Raw genomic sequence first — 25541 nt, forward strand, 5'->3', positions numbered from 1 at the left:
ATCTTGCAGTCTGTGGCCTTGTGTTCAGGGTATAAGCAGTAAAGACAACTCTCATGCTTATCCTCAATGAAAAGTCTCTTCTTTCCACAAGAAGCACAGGGCCTGAATAAGGCTTTCTTTTCCTTATCTGACATAATGTCACTATAGATGTTAAAATGTAAATATCTGAAATAAAAGTTGAGAAAACTGAGCAGAGCTCAGTGGAGACTCCCTGGCACAACGTGCGGTAGAAAAATCTGAGGCTCTGAGCTCTCTTAGGAAGGTTCCAGAGGGTGAGGCTGTGCTGATTGGTCCTGGCAAAAGTTTGGGCTCTTTTACACTAAGAGGGTGATATGCTACAAAATGAGATGAGGCCTAAGCCTATTTTCTCTTTTGTTTCTATGGTTATGATATTTTTTATTTACCGAGGCTCCCATTCCGACGACGGGGAATGATACAAAGCATGAGAATCTATGAAAGTTCCAATACTGGGGTAATGTTATTTATTTTTTTAAACAGTAACTCAGAGGACAAACAAATATAGAAAGGATCGTAGTCAAACACATTTCAAATAGTCCTGTTGCTCTTTATGCTAGTTAAAATGCACATACTACTATTCCAGAACATGTAATCCATGAATCTAGGTAACTGAACTTGTGCTGCAATGTAAAGAGGATTGTGTGATTCGCTGCATGAATTCTGTGGAACAGAGAATGAAACTTATGTAGCAAGCAAGCAATTTAGCACAGAAATCGTTTACAAAATAAGATTCATATATTTTTGCTCACTGCTGAAGATCACATTCACTAATCTAAAAAGGTATTAATTCCAGTTGGAAACAGACTTTAAACTTTCAGCGTCTTGGCACACAATGTGGATAGGAAATTTCAGCAGTTTGTAAGATGAACAATTCATTTCATTTTTAGCAACTTTATAACTTTTGGTCTGCAATGCTATAAACAATACGCCTTTTGCTTTAATCAGCAAGTTATGAGACATGTTGGCCTGCTTCCATGATATCATGCTCAGAACCTAAGGTCAGAAATCTCAGCATCCTAAATGATTTAATTTGACTGTGGAAGCTCCGACTGTGGCTCTATGAAAGTTCGATTTTCATTATCCTAAACTGATAATTCAATTGCTGCCTCTCTCTCATCAGGCCTGGGCCAAAAAATGTATTGCCTCACATTGTTATTATGGAAACTAAGTACTCGAGGTCTACCAAACTATGCCAAATGTACAGAAAGTTTAAGCCCAAAAAAAGGATCTTATCGTACACTCTTTGCTTTGGCACGCAATCACAAATTAAAAGGTTTTAAAGTCCTCAGCATTGGGCACATGGCCCAAAAAATTTTAAAAAACATTTCTTAAACAGACCTACAGGAAAAGTCCTGCATGGTCTTCAATGGCCTGCTAGTCACCCATTCATTTTGATGAATCAAGTTTACAGACTGAACTATCCTAGTGCCAGCAGCTTTACATGGAAACCATTTATAAAACACTATCTTTCTCACTTTATAATCTGCCCATTTGAGGCATTGAAGGTCTCTCAAGGCCTCGTTATTCAACCAAAAATGAAACGCTTCCACTGTTCTCTTACCAACAGCGACAGAAAAACTTGCAGGGTTTAGGAGTGCCGTATAAAATACTGTGAAAGTTCTGCACAAAATACCCACAAAGCATGAAAAATTAGACAAATTGCTAAATAAGACGCTTGCTTTGCAAACTGGCATGTATACAAAGTGTCTGTGTAGATCATTTGTTCCAACCAAGGTATCACTCAGGCCCAATGCCCACAGAAAGGTTAAACCAGGTGACATGCCTTCATAACGCTTGTAAACAAAAAAGTAGTAAGACGTCCAACTTCAACAGTTCAAATAAATGTTGTCATACAGTGCCTACATGCTACATTTCAATGACAGGTTGAATAATGACACCTCTTGTTCCCCAAGAACATCCTTACAAAACGATTTCAAGCATGATCCCATATGTTCAAGATATTTAGTACACTACAGCGAACACGAGCAGTGGAAGCTTCTGTCACAGAAACATTTACATTTTAATTTGTGTGTATCACTAAACAGAAGGTACAGACCATTAGGCAACTTCAAACCATTGTGCATACATAATAAAGCCCTTGAACATAATCACACTATGTGCTTAATTCCAAAGGCAAACCGATGCCATTACAATAAAAAAACAAGCATTGGCATAGCCAATAGGTCTCGCCTTTGGGACCTTATTTAGCCATGCAACAGTTGCATAGCTAAATACTTATAAGGTCCCAAAAGCGAGACCTATTGGCTATGCCAAGCGGCCTTGCAGCCGCGAAAGTGATCGCGATCAAACATCAAAGCGGCCGTGCAGCCGCGAAAGTGAAAGTAATCGCGGTAAAACGACGCGCGCGACCGCGCACATGCAATGTAGCTCTAGGCTGGCCTGGTAGCACTTTTTGGAGCCCTCTCAATAAGTCTCGCCAGATCAGCCCATGCGCTGGGTCAGGCGGGACCTAATGATATGGGAGGGTCCAGGTCCAGTATCCTTTTGGAGACTGCCCCAGTGCCTACCTGCGATTCTTTTGGTCAGGCCAGGTACCAGAGGACATTCATATCAATACTATTCAACTAGATTGTGTGGAATAAATATAGGACGCACCTCAAGTAAGCAACCACCACAAGCTACTTGGCTGTTATTCACCAACTTGCTCACTTTCTCATCACTGGCAGCTCTCCTATAAAACGGAAGAACCAACACCTAGACTGAATGAGATAGTACTGTGTGGTGACATACCTCCTCGTGCCTCCTGCACGAGGTTCGGCGTGTAGAGCGTGGGTGGAATGTAGGAATGTCATGACGTTGAGGTTGGACAGTTGAGTAGAAGCTGGTCGGAGGATCAGCTCAGGTTTCCTGTACCATGCCAGTTACATGGATTAAAGTACTACTTCTGCAACTCAAAGTGTCAGCCCATCTTTACATACTGCTCGTGTTTGCCTCTGTAAGGTTTAAGCTCAAACACACATATCAGCCTCCGTTAGCTCCTCATAAAGGAAGAAAGACTATTCTCTCTTCCTCATAAAAACTTTGAAAAGGAGTTAAATGTGGTATCCAACATATGTCTTAATTCCATGCCCATACTCATGATTCTTCTGGTACTGCTCAGTATGGACATTTCTCCAACTGAGCTTACAGGCATTTTTTTCAGAAGTAACGTACACGTACTTGAGCGTATGGTGTGATGGACACTGTTAAAAAATTATCATGCAGCTGCCTCAGTGCCACAACAAGAGGCTCTTTACGGTTCAAGTGGTCTGAGAACAAAGTTTGTTTGCCGAGTCCATGCTAGAAAAAGAAAGTCATCTCATACTTCAGCCTCGCACAGTCACCTACCTTACTCAGCACAAGGGAGTGGACAGGTAAGGCTCCCAAGCAAAAGCAGCATTCACCCAAGTTTTTGAGGTACCAAGAATGCAGCTACACAAGCCATTCTGATAAAACCCCTTGAAATTGATTTGCAGCACACTACTTCAAAAGAGATGACCAAATACCTACATTTAACGGACTATTAACATGGGTGACAACTCACGAAGGTGAGGACAGAGAGGTGTTTGTGTTCAGGTTACAGCTCTCACTCACTTTCTCATAACCATGTTGGTGTCCTCTACAGCTTACGAGACTAGGATGAAAGGAGGATCCGATACATGGAGGAAGAGGGTAAAAGTGAGCCACAAAGATGAAAATGACTTCAAAGAACCAGATGTATATAGAGAGAAATGATAACTGTTAAGGAGAGACAGGCAAAGGGTGGGCGGGAGAGGGAAGCCCAACTGTGTAAAAGTGTGTTAGGGACAGAGAAGAAGATAGACAGAAAATAAACCGGATTTCCAGGGAGGGTAAAAAGGCAGGAGCCAGACAGAGTGTGGGTTACAGATTGAGTTAAATGCCAAGTAGGGAATTAAATAGAACACCTGCGGGACAGACAGAAAGAATCCCAGAAAGATTGATGGAGCTGAAAAAAAAATTACAGTAAAAGACAAAGACGGAAAAAAGTGTTAAAAGAACTAACATGTGCAATTCTGAAATTTGGAGATTTTGCAAAAATTCCTACAAAATGTTTCCAACCTCAACATTTTTCAGAGAATTCAGTGAACGACCCACTCGTATCACTCACTGCAGAAATTCTATTGTGACAATTTAACACATTAGGTACACAAATCTAGGGGAAACTAATCTACCAGTGCCAAACCATCAGTTATAGAACATTAATGATCCAAGGACCCTCAAGCATTTTTCGAATTCCATAAGATTATGCAAGACATATGGACTAATGTAAATGGGCTAAACAATCTATTGCGACGGAGTACAGTGCCTTTAATATTTGTAAAGGACTGTCTTGAAGAATGCTTACCTATCCTCACTAACATCATAAACAGTGTAAGTTATATCCACAAGACTTTACGATAAGCCTAGGTTGCTCCAAAATTATACGATGCATCTTTGAGGGACTACGAAAATTATCCCCCACTTCTGAATGTGTGTAGCCTACATAAATTGTTGGAAAAGTATGTTACTTTGCAACTCCAAAGGTTTATGAATCCAATAATACTCAGAAGATTTCCAGTTGTTTTTTTATCCAAGCAGAGATACAGAGACGGCCTATTGAACATACTATCACCTATTCTCATGTTCGCCAAGATGCTGCTTCACTTACCAGCAGTGTTCCTGTAATCCAGGATTGTGGAAGGTAAGAGGGACAACTATCAACGCAGGTCAATAAGTAGGCTGCGTGGTTATTAAACAACTAGTTACGGTTTGCATAAGAAATGCCCGCTGTAAATGTTCCCAGGTTTCAAGCTCATCTTCAATGCTACTCATCAATTTAATCACTGTAGGAGTGGGATTCAGTTCCTTATGTATTCTGGCACCTAAGCGGTATTTATGCTCAAGGCGTCTCCTGCATATGATCTCCAACTGTTCCAAGTGTTTTTAAAAAAATAAATGACTGGCTAAACCACAACTGGATGAATCTACATGAAAAAATGAAGGTCTTGCTGCTGGCCTCACATCAAAAGCTGAAAAAAAATTAACTTTTCAATTTATTCCATTCTGGAATTTCCAAATTGCTCCAGCACAAACAGTAACAGAACTATTTGTATTCAATACCTATCTGAACATGTGCAAGTTTGTAACTGCATGCCATTAGTATCTGAAAATGCTACAAAGTATTCATTTTTCCTACACTGCAAGATTCCGCAGAAAGAATAGCAACTTCGATACCTAGATACGAAAAAATTGCAAGTGCCTTCTGTAAACTGACCTGGCTCCAAGTCCTTGCTCTGAGAAACTTGTATCTCTGACAACAGCTCTCTAGATGGTCTATGGCACAGCAATGTTTTATTAGAAGCATAGAGCAAATGAATAACACTTCAAAAAAATCGTTTTATACAAATCAACTCCTTTTGAACATTAGGCCTCATACAGGGTATGGAAAGCACTATATAAATAACCGTACAATAGTTTCGAGCATCAACAGTGCGAGAGGTAAGACTTTTTAATTTAGGCAAGCAAACTTACGAACTGGCATAATAGACAATGTAAAACAGCAGGTAAAATTAAATATGGCCAAATTCTTGCATGTTTAAGCATTTTAAAACAATTATATATTTTGGATAATAAAAGACGCATACTGCAGTTACCGCTTTGGTCGACTACATAGGGGATTCTCTAGTTATTTCTCTTAGTGTGTTTAGCATGCAATACATATTGATAGACTGTATCACATTGTGAAGGTTTGTTGTACAATCAATGCTCCTGTCCTGCTGCTTGCAGAGGTACTGCAGAACACCTATTGTCCCCCAGTTTTGGGCCATGATACTTTTTGACGCTCCCCCCCGCCCCCCCCCCCCCAAGAGCAAGCAACTCTCATTCATTCAACCCAGTATGAGCAGTAAAAGAGATGCCTGTCAGTGACTAGGTGAGAAGCATAGAAAGTGTCCTGCCCCATGCATCATCAGGAGCAGGGACAACTACTGAGATGCAAATCCAGCCACCTGCTGATGAAGAGCCCTGAACATGAAAACGAAAGCCATGTAGGAGTCCTGGTGTCTTGTCTTCCATTAAGCGAGTTTCAAAGTGATGATGTTGTCAGATAAGCAGACAGAAGCACAGAGAAAGCATGATTTGCCTACCATCAAATAGTTTTCTTGGCAGCAGCATACTGCTACTTTCTGCAAAAGCTATGCATTTAGCACCATATTGCATTTTGGTGAATATACAATTAGAACGGGCTCTTCTCCCTTCCCCCAGGTAATATCCAGTGTGTTTTAACCACTAGCAAGCACATTGCTTCTAAATGCTCCCAATCTTACCAAAATGGGAGCAGGGGAATAAGTTCAAAAAGAGTTTGCCCAAGACCACAGAATTAGGCAAAAAGGGAGGCAGAGATTAAACACAATTTTTCCAGGCTCCACAGTTTCTAACTAGTCCACTAGACCACAACTGGAATGGCAGCAGTTCTGATGGCACTGCTAGTATGTCCTATGCACAAAACTTTTTACCAGTCTCAAACTTTCACATTCACAAAATCAGAGGGTGTATTAGCAGCAAAAACCTATCCTATTGTACTAAACTCATTTAGTGTTGCGGAAACGTTTTTCTGAACGTTTACAAGTGACGGCGTGTGAGGGGAAGGGCATTACTGGTCTGTACTGTTGCTTGGTTACAAAAATCAATAAAAGAAATATGAGAAGAAATAACTTCAGAATCTGTATTTGAAAGGGGCTTTTTGGGGCATTCCTTTCAAGCAGCAATATATTAATGGCCATAATTCTCCACACAAACCACTGAACAGTAACCTACTCCCGAATTGGGGTGGTAACTGATTCGCTATGGGGATGGAATCCCATGTCAGCCTCTGACCCTTTATGAATTGGAGTGGTAGCTTTAGGGAAAGTAGACAGTGTTCTAACACACCACTCACTGTCTGCTCTTAATTAAGTTTTTCAAAACAGAAAACTATTTTTTTAAAGCAGCCACAGTTCTTTTAAGGAACTCCGACTGGATAAGGTAAAAAAAAAAAACGAAATTAATTTTGATAGCAAACTTCGGGACAGTGGCCTGCTGTCCTATGCACACACCATTTCTGTGATTTTAACCAATCACAGGGGGTTTGCAAATTGAGGCCTGCCATACAAATACTAATTAGGCAGGTCATTCTTCAATCCTCTTCAATTCAGCATTTTGTGACCCAACCTATTATGACACAAGTCGGTAGCAAAATTAGAATAGATCTGAAAACAGTAGCACAATTTACAACCACTTTATGCAAATGTATCAAGTATTTGTTGTACATTAGTCCTCGAGTTCCACGGCTAAAATGTACCCACTGGACCACATCTAGTTCTGTTTTCTGCCCACCTGTGATGTGAAAACCTTGTTAGTAGTCCTGTCAAGATTTTATTTTAATAGCACTCACTTAATTGGATCTTGGTATGTACCAATGCTATTTCAAAGTTTAAGACTATTTCATTCCATCTGAAGACCAGAGTTGTTCATTCTCTAAGCAAGTCTCTTAAAAGTTGCAAAAGTGAGCAATGAAGACTTACTCCAGAAGGTGGTAAAGAACTCAATTATAGTATCAACCGAACGCACAAGACATCTAGATTTCTTACAAGGACACCAAGTTTGAGTGCCTACTTTGTCCGAAGGACAAGTAGAGACCAACTTACAGTATGTTAATACAAAGCTGTCCTGTACTATTGTTCACAACCAGTCAGTAAGCATGAAGTAGATGCCACCAGAAGCTGAAATGTGTAACGGCCTATGGCTGGTCAAATTGCAATCTTTGAAGTCACAACTGGGATTGGATGAGTGGGGGCTGAGCATAGCCCTCTGGTAAACCGTGCCTTCCTATTGGGGAATCCAGGTTAGGGAGTGGGTTTTGAGCAGCTGGTCACTGAGAAAAGGACAAGGTAGAAAACAGGTCCTGCTCTTTTAGTTCCCGAGGGCAGAAGATGAACAAGATAGAGCAGAACTAGAAGTTGCAGCTCCGTATCCAACAACAACAGCACTGTTGCTTTTCTCCCTGGACTCTAGTGGCTTCCGGGTCCTTCCTTTAAACCTTTTATTTAAAGACAACAAGGCTAAGTGTAAATGTGCCAAAATAAATCCTCCTCCAGCTATTGGATTGGATAGTGTTTAGGCCCCACGTTCCTTCACTTCAACATTCATTTTGCTGCAAATGTCTTATCGGGCCTTTGAATTAATTCTACCATTTCTTCCCAGTGCCTCGGATTCTGTAGAACAGCTAGACCTTACAATATACCTGAATTTTAAATAACACCAGAGAGCTAAGGCTTTTATCCCCAATCAAGAAGGCAGTATTTCTTCTGCTGGAGAAAACATACATGCAGAGCAAGTGAACCTAAGAATACCCAACAGTGCACACCAACCACCTCAGGCCAGGTCTAAGAACCTTTCTTTTTGCTTGCTGTCTCAGCAGCCTGACATTTTTTTTCTAATTTCCTGTTAAACTGATCTCCATTCTCTTGCTTGGTCTACGACCTCTCCTGTACCTCTATGCCCCATCTCAGATCTCGGGTTTCTCTTTTTCTATCCTTCCCACTGGTCTAGAGTCCGGTCTCTTTTCCCAGTCTAAATCCCGTGTCATGCCGGTCTAAGTCCTTCTGCTTCTCTTCCTTGATTTGTAAGCCCTAGATGATCTCTAGCCAACTCCCTCTCATGAGCTCCAACACTCACTGCTGACCCATCTGTAACTCCCAATGCAGCATTCCCATCGTCTCTATATTAACCTGTCTTACTGCCTCACAGCAATCCTCTAGTTCGGTCTTACACAGTCACTCTTTTCGGTGTCTAACCCACAACCATACATTTCTCTTCTTGTGGAAAAGTATGTCTGTTGTCTTGCTATTAGCTCAGCCATTTTGCGCTTCATCCTCCATTGCGACCTCTCTACAGGGTTCACAAATGCTCTGTGGCTTCACATCTTGATTCACCTCACCTCTGCACTGCCCTGTTTCGGACCTGACCTACCGCCACCTCCCTGAACTCATGCTAAACCAGTTGAGCAGGACTGCCAGTGCCCTTGTTTGCCACAATCTGACAGAACTCTTGCTAACCCCAGGTGAACAGGACTGTTCGCCCGCGCTTACTGTCCTCACCCTGCCCTTCGCCCTGCAGGGCTTGACAGCTACCATCTTCGGACTTATCAGATTGACCTCTGCTTGTTGTGTAATTATGAGTTTCACCTATGCCCTGCAGGGACCCAACAGTGACCATCTGCTAGCTTATCAGATTGACCTCTGCTTGTTGTGTAATTATGGGTTTCACCTATGCCCTGCAGGGGCCCAACAGTGACCATCTGATAACTTATCAGATTGACCTCTGCTTGTATAATTATGGTGTTTGTTTTACTGTACACGTCTCCCTTTGTATAATTATGGAGTTCATCGTTTACTGTACACATCCTCCCTTAGCATAATCATGGTGTTCTTTCTTTACTGTGCACGCAGGGGGTGGGGATGAAGGGTATATAAGACGTGGAACCAAAGTGCTTGGCAGATTGCCTCCTCAGACAAGCGGCGGGTGTCTGTTGCCGATGCTCTCTCTCCATCTCATGAGATTGTAATAAATATCCTTTCTCTCGGCGCTCCAGTGTTGGTCTCAGTTTGTATCCCGGACCCGTGGACGAAGGGTGGACTCTGCACCTTTGGGTGGTCTTCCAAGGACACCCAAATCCACAACTGACGCCCAAACGTGGGGCCTATCAGTGACGTGGCTGCCCGGTCGAGGGGTCCCAACGAGGAAGTTTGAACGGACGGTGGTGGGGTGTACCTACGTGAAAGAGACCCTCGTCTTCGTAGCCACCACCCGACCTTCACTGCATCTGAGACGACCCCCACAAGTGGTGCCGGTCCTGACTGGGGCCCCCGATAGACTTGGACGAGCTTTGCAGTAAAGAGACCGCCTGGAGAACGAGACAAAGGATTCTGGTAGGATCACCGGTTGACGATACCTTTTCTTTGTTTGGTTATCTGGCTTTTGTTCACTCTTTGCAAAAAGTGAAACGGCTAATATGGACTTTTTGTCCAGCCTAGAAACTTGTAGAGATGCTTGGTAAGATAACATAGAAAAACATGCCCGTGTTTAGTAAATTTGCACAATGGTTTTGTTGTTGCACATCTCGATCAAGGGTGCTGGAGGATAGTCAGCCGGCTCCTCCGGAAGGTTCCCCCGTAGTAAGGACATGTACATAAAGTACGGTATTTCTCCCATAATGTATAACTCATTATGGCAAAAATACAGGTCTAAAGATATAGAGACTCAATGGCCTATGTATGGCTCTTTCGAACCCCAGAAACTTGAGGCCGTAGAGGCACAACTTCATAGGAGGAGGCCTCGACAAGCGATGTTTGATGCCTTGGGTCAGTCGAAAAAGGAAGGAACTGAGAAGATGAGAAGGGCACAGGCTAGATTGCAGAAAGAGGCTAGGAAAATTGATAAACAGTCAGAGGAATTGCGATGTGAAAAGGTTGCTTCAAACATCACGTGCAGATAGGGAATATAGATTAAATATGTCCAGTCAATACTCTGTACGTTACGCTCCCTTGTCACGAATGGACCCCCAGGAGGAGGAGTTACTCCTCCACCCATTGCCACCACCGTACCATGTCCCTCCCCAGCCTATCCCACAGCCGGCCGGTGAGAATGCACCAACCTCCACCTCCCGATCACACTGCCCCTCCTGCTCCATCTGATCCAGAGTTCGCCCCCTCTGCTCGATCACACACACCCCGCATTAAACCTACAGAGAAACAGGCTCTGAATGATCTCGTTCGCACCTGCCTGAAGGATCTTTCCACATCAAACCAGATCCGTGCGATCTATGAAGCCTATGCACCACCCTGCAAGGGCTACTCCCTACAGCAATTTGCTTATGAAATACTCTCTATTTATGAGAAACGCCACGGAGTAACACCAGCAGGCCATATTACAGAATTGTATCGTAAGTTGACAGAGGGACGAGGAAGTGCTGAGGAAAGCCACAGCTCGTTAGCATTTACATTACAAATGATGGAAAGTTTGAGGAGAGACCAGGAGGAAGAGGAAAAACAACCAGTAGTGGAGGGAGCGATGTGAGGCCATATGGCACCGATAAGGGAAGCTGCTCCAGTTTGTCCCTGCTCGAGGACAGGGTACTGCTGAGGGATTAGATAGTCCGGATGCGAAGAGCAGGACGTTATATAAAATTGGGTGTACACTCCGTGGCTTCGAGCTGACATATTAGCTTTTAAAAAGGACTTACCCAAACCCCGGAAGAATCCAATTTGATTCTACGAAGGGCTGGACACGGTTATTGCCACCTACACCATGACCTTAACAAACAGATCAGTTTTTTGGGCTAATACTGCCGCCAGACATCTGGAGACCAATAAGGAAAATAGACGATCAGACCGTATTCGGTTACAAGTGGGAAGATTTAGTAACAATGGATAAGGATAGAAAACCAGGGGAAAGGCCAGCGGAAGCTATTTTAGCACTACCAGGTCGCATAGTAATGAAGCTAAAGGCCACCATTCCGGCCAGAAAGGTTGACTGGACAGTCATTACTACATGTAAGCAAAAGTCTGAGGATACGACGTCTGACTACTTCTCTCGACTCAGCCAGGTGTTTGTTGACTATAGTGGACAGGACACGACGACTGAGACAGGCCGACACTTACTAGTTCAGACTTTTGTTAAGGGATTGTTGCTACCGATCTCCACTAGATTACAGAGTAGCGAAAGCACGTGGCCTGCGGCAATACCAGCGCAGATCTTGACAATGGCCCAATATTACGAACATCTGCAAAATAAAATAGAGGAGGAAAAAGACAGAAAAAGAAAAGACCTCAAAGAAAAGGTGATGCTTTCCCAAATAAGCACGGGACGGGGAGGAAACGGTAGGGGCCAACAGAACAATTATATGCATGCGGCTGCTAGAACACACCAGCCCCCACGTCAACTGTCCCAGGACCAGTGTGCGTATTGTAAAGAAACAGGCCACTGGCGTGCAGATTGTCCACTTTTTCAGCGAAATACCATAGGGAGAGGGCGAGGAGCACCTAGAGGGAGAGGTCCTGCGCCACCCTTTGGCGGACAGCGTCCAAACGTCTTTGATAATTCCAGGCAGGCTGTTACCCAAGATTTTACCACAGATCAGTTCCCCGACAACGAGCATGCATGAGACAGCCAGGGACAGGGGAACGAACCAGTAGAACTTCTTGTCGATTAAACAGGTCCCTATGTCACAGCTAAGGTGGTTGGTATGCAGGGCAAATTGTTGGTTGACACCGGGACCTCTAGAAGTGCCCTATCAAAAGAACTGATTCCTAGAGCACCCCTGTCCGGCTTATCGATCACCTCTGTAGGATTTGACGGCACGCCCTCTACCAACCCCCTTTCTACTAAGGTACCCCTGGACATACAAGGGAACACAGCGATTGCCTCTTTTCTGGTCTCCCCAAATTGGCCAGATAACCTGATGGGCATTGATCTGTTAAAACACTACAGAGCCACCATTCGCTGTTCTCCCCAAAATGTCCGAGTCATATTGTTTGACAATGATTGCCCCATCCGTTATAAATCACGTTTTTATTGTCTCACTGATTCCGAACAGCAGGATTTGCCCCAATTACCAGATACCCTGTGGGCTGTCACGGACACCGATGTGGGGGACGTTGTTATGGACCCTGTCCAAATAACAGTGAAACAAAATGCACCTCATCCCCGCCTGCCTCAGTATAAGATTTCTGCAGAAGGAGAAAAGGCCCGCATGACTATAGTACAGGATATGATTACATCAGGGGTAGTTGAGGAAGTCCAGTCCAACATTTGCAATAGTCCTATCCTTCCAGTCTTGAAACACACGTCCACCTCTGAGAAAATATACTGTTTCGTCATTGACCTTCGCGCGATGAACAAAATAGTGGTCCCGCAATACCCTATGGTCTCTGACATAACTATATTAACAATGATCCCTTCAACTGCTACCACCTTCACGGTGATAGACCTCAAGAACGCCTTTTTGTCCATACGAATACATCCTGATTCACGCTACCTTTTTGGTTTTACCATAAGAAACCGATCATACAGATTCTGCCGGGCTCCACAAGGGTACACGGAGAGTCCGAGCATATACAGCCAAGCCCTTAAACAACAGCTCGTCCAGATACAGTTACCACCCGGCGCTGTCCTCATTCAGTATGTCAATGACATTCTTTTGGCTGCGGACACTCCGACCCTGGCTCGCACTGCCTCTCTTACTACTTTACACTTTTTGGAGTCACAGGGCCATAGGGTGTCCAAGAATAAGTTACAGTATTGTAGACAGCAGGTGACCTATCTCGGCCATCTGCTGTCTAAGGAGGGAGGTACACTCACACCTGACCGCATCCAGACAATACTACGACTTTCTTCTACTACCCAAAGAGTTGTTTGTGCACTAATTGGCCTCACTTCTTTTTGTCGTCAATGGATTCCAAATGTTTCCCTCATAGTTAAGCCACTCTTTGCTTTACTTACAAAAGACACACCCACACCCCTCCCTTGGACACAGGAACACGACCAAGCTTTTGAAGACTTACGCCACGCTCTTTGTTCTGAACCAGTACTGGGCACACCTGACTACTCTAAACCCTTCTGCCTCTACACCAATGAATGCTCAGGATGCGCTCTCTCGGTCTTGACCCAAATTCACGGCACCAAACAACGCCCCTGCGCCTATTTTTCGGCCACTCTAGACCCTGTGGCCCGAGGTCTGCCCTCTGGTCTGAAAGCGGTCGCGGCTGCGGCCGTCTCTATTCGACATAGTAAGGGAATTGTTTTGGGATCTAAACGGACGGTATTAGTTCCCAACGCAGTCGACATATTGCTAAATCAGACAAAGACGCAACACCTCACTAGCGCACGACTGACAGGATACGAACTTACGTTGTTAGCACCCCACATCACATTAAAGCGATGTACGACCTTGAACCCCGCCACACTCCTGCCCACACCAGATTCAGACACTCCACATGACTGCCTCTTTCAAACAGAAGAACAGACTAAGGGGCGGGTAGATTTGAAAGACATCCCTCTCACGGAAGAGGATGGGCAATTATGGGTGGACGAGTCCTTTATTAAACTATCAGATGGTACCACATCTGCTGCATATGCAGTCACTACTACCAACACCATTGTTGAAACTGCACGCATAGCTCAGAAATCAGCCAAGGCAGCAGAGCTTATAGCTCTCACCCGCGCTTGTATCCTTAGCCAGTGTCTAGCTATCACCATTTACACCGACAGCCAATATGCCTTTGGAGTAGCACAGTTTTGGTATCCTCTGGAGAGAGAGAGGATTCTTGACGTCACATGGTACGCCCATCCGGCATGGTGACTTAGTAACTGCATTACTCCAAGTCTTGACACTGCCCCGAACACTAGCTATTGTCAAATGCAGTGCCCACAAGAAAATCACAGACTGAATAGGACTGGGAAATGCCTTAGCTGATGAGACAGCCCGAGCCACTGCATAAGCAAGAACACATACCACCATGTACATAATAAAATCCCAAGCAGAGAAGTGGCGTGGCGTTAGACAACAGATCAGGGACATCCAGTCTACTGCCTTTCCTGGTGAACTTCAACAATGGGAAAAGGAGGGCATGCTTGACGAGGAGAATTGTTGGCCTGCCTATCTCCTCCCATTGTTGAACATGACTCATTTACTCATTTACCAGCCCAAACCGATGCTGCCACCATAACTAAAATCTTACAGGAAGTGTGGGATAACAACCAACTCCGGTCTACCACCACATGGCTGGTACAGCAATGTTTAGTATGTCTCCGTTACAATGTAGGAAAAGGGACCCGGGTACCACGAGCTGGGTTTGCCATCCCCACGGCACCCTCCGAAGTTTTACAGATGGATCATATCCAAATGGAACGGTGCAACAACCTTAAATATGTCCTAGTGGTTGTTTGCGCGTTCAGCAAATGGGTGGAAGCCTACCTGGTCAAAGACAACACTTCCCTAACAACCGTCAAGATGTTGTTGAAAGTATTCTTTCCCCGCTATGGCCTTTGCCGGTTGCTCTGGAGTGACAGCGGAAGCCACTTCATTGGAGAGGTAGTCAAACTCATATTAGCTGGACTAGGGGTCAAGCAAAAATTCCACGCAGTCTCCCACCCCCAGTCAGCAGTCTTGGTGGAAAGATGCAATGCCACCATCAAATCAAAACTAGCCAAAATAGTGGAGACTACGGGGCTTAGATGGCCCGACGCATTGCCACTGGCCCTTCTATCAATAAGAACTGTCCCGCATTCTCGCACCTCGTTGACCCCATACGAGGTGGTTTTTGGACGCCTAATGAACATTTGGGACGCGCCCCCTGCTACCACCTTGTCGGATTCTCCTTGTGAAATGCTGAGAGACTACTTGTCTGTACTTACACAAACTTTGTCTTCTATTAATCAGCATGTTCAGGAAGCGTTGCCCGACCGATCCACGGGCCCAGGACACGCCATCCAGCCAGGCGACTACACCCTGGTGAAGAACTTTGCTCGGAAGCAAACATTGGAGCCCCGGTGGAAAGGTCCTCTGCTAGTCCTCCTGATGACTCAAACAGCCCTACGAGTGGAAGGCAAGAATTCGTGGGTGCATGCCGTTCATTGCCGGAAGGTCCCCAGCATCACACAGACTGACCCAACTCTGTCTGCCTACAAGGAAGTACTGGCACACGAATGCCCAGTGTATGGCCTCCAAGAACCAGAGCTCGAACTGTTCAAAGACCACACTGTGCCAGCCAAAGGAAGATACAACCTCCGTCCTCGCACGACCTCTGGGGCTCCAGCAACTGGACAGGAGGGCCGAGCCAAACGTCGCAGGGCGGTAGTACAGTCTGGTGGGGTGGATCGATACTCCTTATAGTGGGGTATTGAGAAGCCTAGCCAGTGAAGCAACAACCAGCTACCGGCGACGCGTAGGGCTCAGTCCCCCTCTCCGACAGCTGTAGAGCCCAAAAGAAGATCGACTATAGCTAAAAACACAGACCAGAAGAAGGCATTCCATAACAGACTGTATAACCGAAGGTCAATAATGCGAACAGTATTTCTCTGCCTCACGATTATTTTTACCATCATCTTCTGTATTATAGAGGAAAAAGCGCCATCAAAAAGGTACCATATTGCTGACTGATGCCCCACCTACTGAACACTCGCAGGTGTCCTTGCCCCCTTATCTCCAACACAGAAGACAAGACTTTTGGAATAACACTTTTATTCAAATGTTGCATCAGCATAATATGGCCCTGAACAAAACGAACTGTTGGGTCTGAGGTCTTCTGCCTCAATCCACGGAAAACCCAATATCGCTTTTTTCTTACCCCTATTCTGTACATGCCTCTTGCCTTGCCTAGATGATGCTCATCATGGATGCCCAGCAGACTAACAACATCGCCGATACCATTCTCCAGCAATTCCGGGACGAATTAAGGTGGAACTAGACAGGCAACACCATCAACCCTTTCTGTCCAACTAACAGTCCCATGAAAATATCGGAAGATGAACAAGAGGAAATGCTGATCTTCAACACCACTGACCGTCTTCGCTTTTCTAGCTTCAAAAAGAAGGCCCCCGCCAAGCGAACATTGCCCCTATCAGTTGTTCGCATTCCTGGGCTTATATGCATCAAAGGCCTAGGTACTGAGTACGTTGGGGACAGCACTTGTGCCATAACAGCAACTCTGAACACGATATTTCCACCACCGCTTGTTGCCTCCCCAAACACCTACTTCGTGTGTGGGACAAAAGCATACACCTGGCTTCACAAAAACTGGGGAGGCACAGGTTATATAGCGTTTCTCCTTCCTCCTGCCTACATTGCTCCTCCTCTTCATCATCGCGTCCGCCGCAACAAGGAAGTGCTCGACCAAGCAGACACTACCTCTCAACTATTCCTGGATGCCATGAAAGGCATCCTTCCCTTCTTGGGACCGATGGAAAACAGCAGAGCCATTCGCCACCTCATCAGGGTCACGGAAGCAACTGTCAACATCACAGCTGGTATTCTGGCCAACAACACAGCAGAGCTCCAAGCAGTACACCTTGTCGTTTTACAAAACCGCATGGTCCTTGATGTCATCCTTGCTGACCGCGGAGGAGCGTGCCGCATCATCGGTACCAGCTGCTATGTGTACATTCCTCATCTGTCTATGAGGCTATTTCCACGCTTTATCGAATCACCTCTGATCTTCATCAAGATACCGGCTCATGGTCCCTTGGCCCCTGGTTGTGGCAACTTCTACTGACTTGAGGATGGAAAGTCCTAACGATCGTCCTGATACCTCTTGTATTGATTTTCTTTTGCTGTCTTTGCATTCAATGTGGTCCCCCACTTTGCGGCCTCTGCGCAAGTGCTATCAAGCCAGTCCCTATAAATACTCATGTCGAGAACAATAAAATAATGATTGAACGTGAGATACAGCTATTGATGGACATTGCAATTGACTAAAAATGATTTCGCTTATGGCAAAAGGAGGGACTGTGGAAAAGTATGTGTTGTCTTGCCATTAGCTCAGCCATTTTGCGCTTCATCCTCCATTGCGACCTCTCTACAGGGGTCACAAATACTCTGTGGCTTCACATCTTGATTAACCTCACCTCTGCACTGCCCGGTTTCTGACCTGACCTACCGCCACCTGCCTGAACTCATGCTAAACCAGTTGAGCAGGACTGCCCGTGCCCTTGTTTGCCACAATCTGACTGAACTCTTGCTAAACCCAGTTGAACAGGACTCTTCGCCCGCGCTTACTGTCATCACCCTGCCCTTCGCCCTGCAGGGCTTGACAGCTACCATCTTCTGACTTATCAGATTGACCTCTGCTTGTTGTGTAATTATGGGTTTCACCTATGCCCTGCAAGGGCCCAACAGTGACCATCTGATAACTTATCAGATTGACCTCGGCTTGTTTAATTATGGTGTTCATCGTTTACTGTACACATCCCCCCTTTGCATAATCATGGTGTTCTTTCTTTACTGTGCACGCAGGGGGTGGGGATGAAGGGTATAGAAAACGTGGAACCAAAGTGCTTGGCAGATTGCCTCTTCAGACAAGCTGCGGGTGTCTGTTGCCGATGCTCTCTCTCTATCTCATGAGATTGTAATAAATATCCTTTCTCTCAGCGCTCCAGTGTTGGTCTCAGTTTGTATCCCGGACCTGTGGACGAAGGGTGGACCCTGCACCTTTGGGTGATCTTCCAAGGAGACCCCCAAATCCACATTCTGTAAAGGTCCTCCCAATGCAGCACTCCCACCGTCCCTATATTAACCTGTCTTACTGCCTTCCACCATCCCTCTAGCTCTGTGTTACCCAGTCTCTCTTTTTGGTGTCTAACCCACAACCATAACTTTCTCTTCTGTAAAGATCAGTCTAACCTACAAGTACTCCCTCTCCCGAAGCCATGAATGGTTCCGTGTTTAAAACCTCTTTCACCTCCAGCTGTAAACCCATGGGCCATCACTGGCTCCTGCTGCAACCCCTCTGACACCCTATTGTTTTTCGAGGTTGAGTAATGGTGAAATCATCTCCTATTAACCTTGGGGCACAGGTGACTATCGTGTTATCGTAAGTTCTCTTTTTCATCCTGGCTACTTTTCCATCCCTCTTTGTTCTAAATACTCTAAAATATCCACTCATTTAATCTCTCCCTATGTAATCTTTCCTACTCCCAGCTAAGCCGCTCCCTTTAACCCTATACCATAGCCTCCCTTCCACCACGTCTTTTTGCCTCCGGACTCATGAGATCGTATTCTTGAACAAAATGAGCCCAGTGGACATCTGCATCGTACAAAATAAAAATGATTCACAAACTGCAGTGTACGGCCAGCGACCCTGATGTCTGCACCCATGCAATCAACATATCCCCAACATTTTCTAGGTCACTCTTCAGTATCCAGCTGATAAGCTACGGAATGTTAGGGAAACAACATTTATTGCTTTTTTCATAATACCCATTGGCTCTTTTGATAGATTTGTTCTGCCAGATACCTTCTTCATGTTTCTTCCAGGGCCTCCTCCCATACCACAGAGTACTTTATTAAAGAAAGGCAAGTCTACTGGGCCCCAGATACCTGCAGGGGCTTCAGGTGCTTTTTAGATATTATCATGGCTTTAATTGATGTTTGTGGCTGTCTTTTATATTCTTTACAAATACTTTATGCAAAAACGTGGATAATATAAATATTGATTTACCAGTACAGTGTACACCATGTACATTTCTTATTCTTAAATGTACTCTCTTTATTGACAATGTTCTCCCAAATGGAAGCTTCAATGTATGAAATTCTTGGATGTATGAAATATGCGGTCTAAAACCAAATTTACACTTTTGCCTGTCCATCTAATTGATATAGGGAATGGGTAAGCCGAGTAGATTTGCTTTACATGTAGATTTCTGTACAATTTTGTTCCTAAAACAATTAGATTTTTTAAACAATCCTATGCTCCTATCCATAAATTCAATCTCCAACTGAGTTACATCATTTAAAATAGTCTCAATTAGACTAGGATGAATTAAAATTATACCCCAAAAATGTGTTACACGACTTATAGTACCCGCACCCCAAAACCATCCATTGTTATTGCTGCAAGCAAAGTGTCCTACTCTGGATAATGAAAGTTGTACACCATTGAGAGTGAGAAAAGGCAAAGAATTGGAGCGATGAGTGAATCTAAGCGACCCCACATCCCCAAATAGTGAATTGATGGTCCTAGAAGGCAAAAGGGTGAAAAAAAGAAAGAGTGGGAACACAGGGAAAATGTGTATTTTGAGAGCGAGCGAGAAACAGAGAAAATAACCCCAAAAAGATGATAACTCCAAGTCAGTGCGAAGGTTCAGAGTACATGTCAGAGGTGCTGTCTTTCCTCGTGTCGCACGTACCTGGGACAACAAGCAGTAGTCTTGTGGAAATAAATGTAAAAGTTTCTGTGCTCTTGCACAAGTACGATTTACCTGCACTTTGTTGTTATTGCAGAGGCCGCCGCTCCCCTGAAGGGGGAAGAGTCTCAGGGGCCAGCGCCATAACCCACGCCGAGCCCTGGAGGAAAACTGGTTCTGGGCGCCCAGAAGCAGTGCCAGGTGTCCACGTCTCGTACCTCCAGGAGCGCCACAGTGGCGCCAGGCCTCCGGCCAATAGGGGGCCTCACGAGATACGAACCCCGCAAATGGGGGGACAGCACCCGCATGGCGGGAAAGGTGTGTGGGGGGGGGGGGGGGGATATAAGCCACCGCTCACCCGGGTAGCTCCTATTGTCGCGGAGCGGCACACTTGGTTTTTCGGACCCACCCACCAGCACCTACAAAAAACAGCAATGTCGCAGTGCTGGACAGTAACACGAACGTTGGCGTAGAAATAATGATACAATGGTTGGCTAAGGAGACCCGGCCATACGGCAGGGCACAAATCGGTAATTTTAATTTGTGTCTGTTATTGTGGTTTACAAAATTTTACTTTCCTCCCATGCTTTCTATATATTGTGCACTTTATCAACTGGTCCTCGGGCCCAGACGGTACAGCCCGAAAACGTTGTAAGCCTGCTAAAGGACAGCAAGGAAATAACAGAACGCGATTCAACTAGTATTTCTTTTCTCCACACCTCTGGTGGCTGGTACCCTACCGAGGTACTTGGAGAAGACTTTTCAAACGGGGGAGGGCAAAATTGGATGCCTTAGAACTCTGTTAAGCAGTGTGTTTGACGTGTCTAGTGTAACAGTTTTGTCATGGGTGGCGTTTCATCAATCAAACCCTCCGGATTAAAAGAAGGTGGCGGGTTCTAAATACTAGAAACAACGCTATACAGGCCTTAATAAGGCAGAATAAAGGGAGTGGTGCAGGCGGCAGCCATAAATCCGCAGAAGGTGAGATGCGTTATGATTAAAACCTACGATCTTTAGGAAGGGGCGCTCCCATTAAAGACAAGGAAAGCGCTTACCACTGGAGAAGGCGCTACAATCAGAGGAGCTATGGTGCACATATGACAAACCTCTCCGATCAAGTGGGTAGTTTCAGAACATGAGCCTTATATCCCTCCTCCCGAAAAAAAGATTTTAAAAAAATATATTACCTCTGCTTTGTTTTCGACTCTAACCGACTTCAATAGATGAAGGTAGGGAGCGGCAATAGAAAAGCTATTTTATAGTGATTGACATGTTAAAAGACGGTACTAGGCGGGTCTTGGTGTCTGTACAGCCCAATAAAACCTGTGATTGGTTAAGTGAAAGGGCCCGCCCCGGAAAAGATGGCCTACCCGCTCCGGAAGAAATAGCCTACACTGCAAGCCCGCCACAGATCGTCTGTCTCTCAGGAAATAATCGCGCTGCCGCCCCGGAAATGATCTCCCATCCGTATTCGAGCCGGTGATGTATGCTGAACTTTTCTTAATAGGCTGTATTTATTATGCGCTGCAGACAGAGGCACTGGGAGCACTTCAAAAGAGTAATTTGTACCGGGAAGATCTTGACTCTGGTATCGACAGACAGAGCGTCAACTGGAGAAGAGAGAACAGTCGGGGAACTTTCCATCAGGCTGCCGAGGATAACGGACATTTTAGCCAGGAATCCAGCGTGCCGACGGCGATGTTCATCTATCTGATCGCCCGGCTGTCCTCAACTGAGCGACAACAGTTGTCGGGCCTGCGTCTGTGTCAGGCGCGCAACGCCCATTGGGCATTTTACGAAAAGGAATATTAAGTAGGGTTGCCAAAAGAAAACAAGCGTTGGCATAGCCAATAGGTCTCGCCTTTGGGACCTTATAAGTGTTTAGTTATCCAGCACAATATCCTTGGTGCAACAACATCAGGTGTTGCATGGCTAAACACTTATAAGGTCCCAAAGGCGAGACCTATTGGCAATGCCAATGCTTGTTTATTTCTCTTTCCAAGGCCGGGATCTGTTGTTTGCCAATACTTCCCTGCTGATGACAGCTTAAGAAGGTCTAGTATTGTGTGTTTTTGTTCAGGAGGCTTGTCAGCGGTCTAACCCCGGACCCTTCCCCTTTCTGTGCCTCTGTAATTTGTAGTAGTCTGGGATTCTGTGGGGGCGGCGCGCGGGCGCTGAGGAGGCGCACAGAACAACTTAACTCGCTTCACATTGATTGATTGATTGATACCAGGAAAATGAAAGCTGGGAGCGGGGTCTGGAGCCTGCGTCTGCCTTTAAACAGATTTTCAGCGGCATCATAAAACATCACTGCGAAGTCGGGCCCAGCGCTTCGAGGCGAAATCCGCGAGCCTTCCCAGCTCTGCGCACCCGCATGCCAGGAGAACAGAGGGCCAATAATGCAAAACAAATCCCTGTGAGAAACGTGTAGAAGCATTCACTAGATGGGTGCTCTGGAAAATGCATTATAACCAACTGCACTTAATTAGTCTGCACTTTCAGCAGAGGTTTCTGGGTGTCAGGCCCGGTTCTAGCGGGGGGCCGGGTAGGCCAGGCCCACCCAAACAGGAGCCTTGGCCCTTGCAGTGAGGGCTTGAAGGCAGGCGCGCAACGGCATTAGGCTCAAGGGTAGCTGAGACAGCTTCCCGGGCGCACCCCACACACACAGTTTTTGAGATTATCGCACCCGAGTACTTCACAGGTCTTTAAAAGACCATTTACATGTTACGAGGCTTTGTTTATTTTTTCACCCCTTCATCTCCACATGGCGAAAGGGACAAATCTTTTCTTCGACAAGGGTAACCTTTGCCTACTGTTCTGCTCCATGGATATTTCTTTTTCTATGCAGCACTGGAGAAAATAAGTTTGTTTATTCCTATTCACTTTTCCTGACCTCTGCAGCTGCTTATCACATCAGGCTGTGACAAAAAGTTTGACTAATGGAGTAGTAGGTAAGACAATCTGTTACTATTTGTTTTTCTTTTAAAAATCTGCACAGGACCAGCTGGACACATACTTCGTGTGTGCTTAAATTAAACAGTTTTTATCATTATCGTGGCTGATGCAGGACAACAATAAGACCTTAAAAGATGCCCTGATAACGCTGGTGATTAATGATCCTGCTGGAGAGCAATCATTTGTCTGTTAGTAGTTTTTAAATGCAGATAAACTGTATTTTATTTGGAAGCTCAGTGGGTTACTGCCTTTCACAGAGATCCTTGTGTTACTTGCAGTTCAGAAGTTACAATCCTAACATAGGACAGTGACCAATGAACTGTCATCAAAGAGCTGCATACAAACATGAATGGTATAGTTAGAACTTCGCTTTTTAAGTTTTGTGATGTAGTTAGAACTTCCCCATTCTTTCATCATTCTAATGTTGCTGAAATGAGTGTTTGGGCAGATATACATTTTTTATCAGTAAAGCTGACCCCATGGAATACTCTTTAAATCCTAAGGTTGTGTTTCCCCAGACCAAACCCTCTTAAAATATCCAGCCCACCAGTATGGATGACGTGATTCATACACCTTGTAATCCTCATTGGCTTATGTGACATTCCCTGTAGACTGATTTATATACTTGTATGATTTTGTCTCTGTATAATGTGTACGTGGTGTAAAGTACTGACACACTCACTGATAGGAGTAGCCCTATACAACAAATGAAATGCATATGAGAGAGGGGCTACGGGGCGATGAGGGGCACTGGTGGAGGGTGGCAGTGAGGGAATCTGAGGAGGTGGTAGTGGGAGGGGCTGTGGAGCGATGAGTGGCACTGGTGGAGGGTGACAGCAGGGCTCGAGTCAGGGTACCACAAGGGTGGATGGCATCCCCCCACTTATTTTACCGGGAGCTCGATAACTGGAGCAAATGGAGCCACACATTCACTCTTTGGCCTCTCTGGGGCGAGATCGGAGCTCATTCAGAACGCTGCTCACGCGCTCGCTTCTCTGATGCAATGGCATCTAAGGGGTGAGCGAGGAGAGGCAATGAGTCTGATGGTGCAAGCCACCTTTCGTGACGTCACTTCCTGTCGTGATGTCAGCGTCCCCCCCCCCCCCCCCACACTTTTTTTTTTTTAGGACTTGTGCCCTGGGTGACAGTGAGGGAATCGAGGAAGAGGTCATGGGGTGGAGAGGGAGCTAGGGATAGATGAGGGGCACTGGTGGAGGATGGTAGTGAGGGAGCCTGAGGAGGAGGTCATGAGGGGGAGGGGCTACAGAGAGAAAAGGGGCGATGGTGGCAGTGAGGGAATCTGAGGTGGGGGAGGGGCTATGGGGAGATGAGGGGCACTTGTAGCGTGAGGCAGTGAGGGAATCTGAGGAGGAGGTCACTCTTAACTACTTTATATTTATAGGAGCAGACCATACAATTGAAAAATAACAAGCCGGATTGTCCTTAGCCTTAAAGCGGCAATACAACAGACTTTTCCTACGGTCAGTAATAGTTCAGATCTCGAAAAAGGAGGTGAAAATAAATGTAATGTGTGTGAATTAAAGATGGATGCTAAACTAGGGAAATAGTGATAAGGCTGACTGAGAGTGAGATGGGTGCTTATAGATTTCATGTTGAAATGTGGTGCAAAACTTTTTCTCCTAAAAAAAAAAAAAAAAAGAAGAGGATATTGCATATTGGATTTTACTAAGATTGTAATAAGAAATCATGATGAGACAATGAGGGAAAAAAATGAGTTTTATACATGTCTGTTATAGATCTGGATGTGAGTTGATACTCTTTCTTTTTCACAAGAGATATTAATTGTATAAACATGAAGAAATGTGACCCCGTATCGCACTTTGTCCTGAGGAAGGTGGTTCAGCTTTTAAAGCTTGTAGACCGCCGAAAAGCGTCGGCGCTTCTGTAACTCAAGAATCCTAAAGAGCAAGTGACCTTTAGATAAAAAGGAAATCCTTTCTACAAAAAAGTGTCGGACAGATTATACTCGGCTCTGGGATCCAATGTATTTTCAAACAGAGAACAATGACTGTTTTGTAGTAGGGTTGCAATAGGTTTGTTGTTCATGATTGTTTTTGGAATCATGTTTAATGATATTGTAATGTACTAAATGTATTTTTAATATTGTATATCTTCGGAATATTTCTGAAATTTTAATCATATTTTTAAAGAACAGTAAACTCTTTTTTTTAACCTGAGAATAGTGTATGCATTACATTTCAGTTTGAATCTGTATTTGAGTTTAGGATGTCTTATGTAATGGTGATGAATGGTCAATGAATTGTGAGGGTTCAACAAAACCCATAGTACAATTGGGTGAATATTTCAGTGTATGAGTGGCTTTCCAGAGATTTTTTACTTTGCTTAGCCGGTCAATAAGGGGGGCAATGGAGGGATGAGAGGCACTGTTGGAAGGTGGTAGTAAAGGTATTTACGGAGAAAGAGGTTATTGGTGTGGCGCCAATAAAGACTTTTGCATCAGCGCTAAAGCCGGCCCTGTCATGGCCTTTCTGTTTTTGTTTATTTAATTAGCAGTCGGGTCATAAGGGCTACTGTGGAACATACTTTAAAGTGCATGCTAATTATATTTACTGCTATATTCAATGTTTTAAGTTTGAAGGTGATTTTAC

The 25541-nt window shown here is 44.9% G+C and overlaps 2 protein-coding genes across 4 annotated transcripts in view; one reads left to right on the forward strand and one right to left on the reverse strand.

Moving 5' to 3' along the window:
* The window catches only part of LOC146871979 (ubiquitin carboxyl-terminal hydrolase 49-like), a 507658-nt gene extending 486389 nt beyond the window's left edge, over window positions 1-21269 (reverse strand). For 2 of the 3 annotated variants that reach the window (XM_085652728.1, XM_085652768.1), the window contains exon 1: window positions 21144-21269. The gene's annotated coding sequence lies outside the window, so the exon portion shown is untranslated. Of the gene's footprint in view, window positions 1-20031; window positions 20171-21143 lie in introns of those variants that run through there. The other variant, XM_085652756.1, reaches the window with a different exon arrangement.
* LOC146871980 (syncytin-1-like) lies at window positions 16566-17327 on the forward strand. The gene has a single exon (XM_085650024.1). It carries the CDS (start codon window positions 16566-16568, stop codon window positions 17325-17327), a length of 762 nt encoding a protein of 253 aa, XP_085506150.1.
* Window positions 21270-25541: the final 4272 nt, after the last annotated feature.

The sequence above is a fragment of the Triturus cristatus genome, chromosome 1_1, assembly GCF_964204655.1.
Source record: "Triturus cristatus chromosome 1_1, aTriCri1.1, whole genome shotgun sequence".
Taxonomy (NCBI): domain Eukaryota; kingdom Metazoa; phylum Chordata; class Amphibia; order Caudata; family Salamandridae; genus Triturus; species Triturus cristatus.

What these genes read in the sequence shown, in the direction of transcription:
- LOC146871980 (XM_085650024.1), top strand. Translation starts at nt 16,566, where the DNA reads ATGAAAATATCGGAAGATGAACAAGAGGAAATGCTGATCTTCAACACC.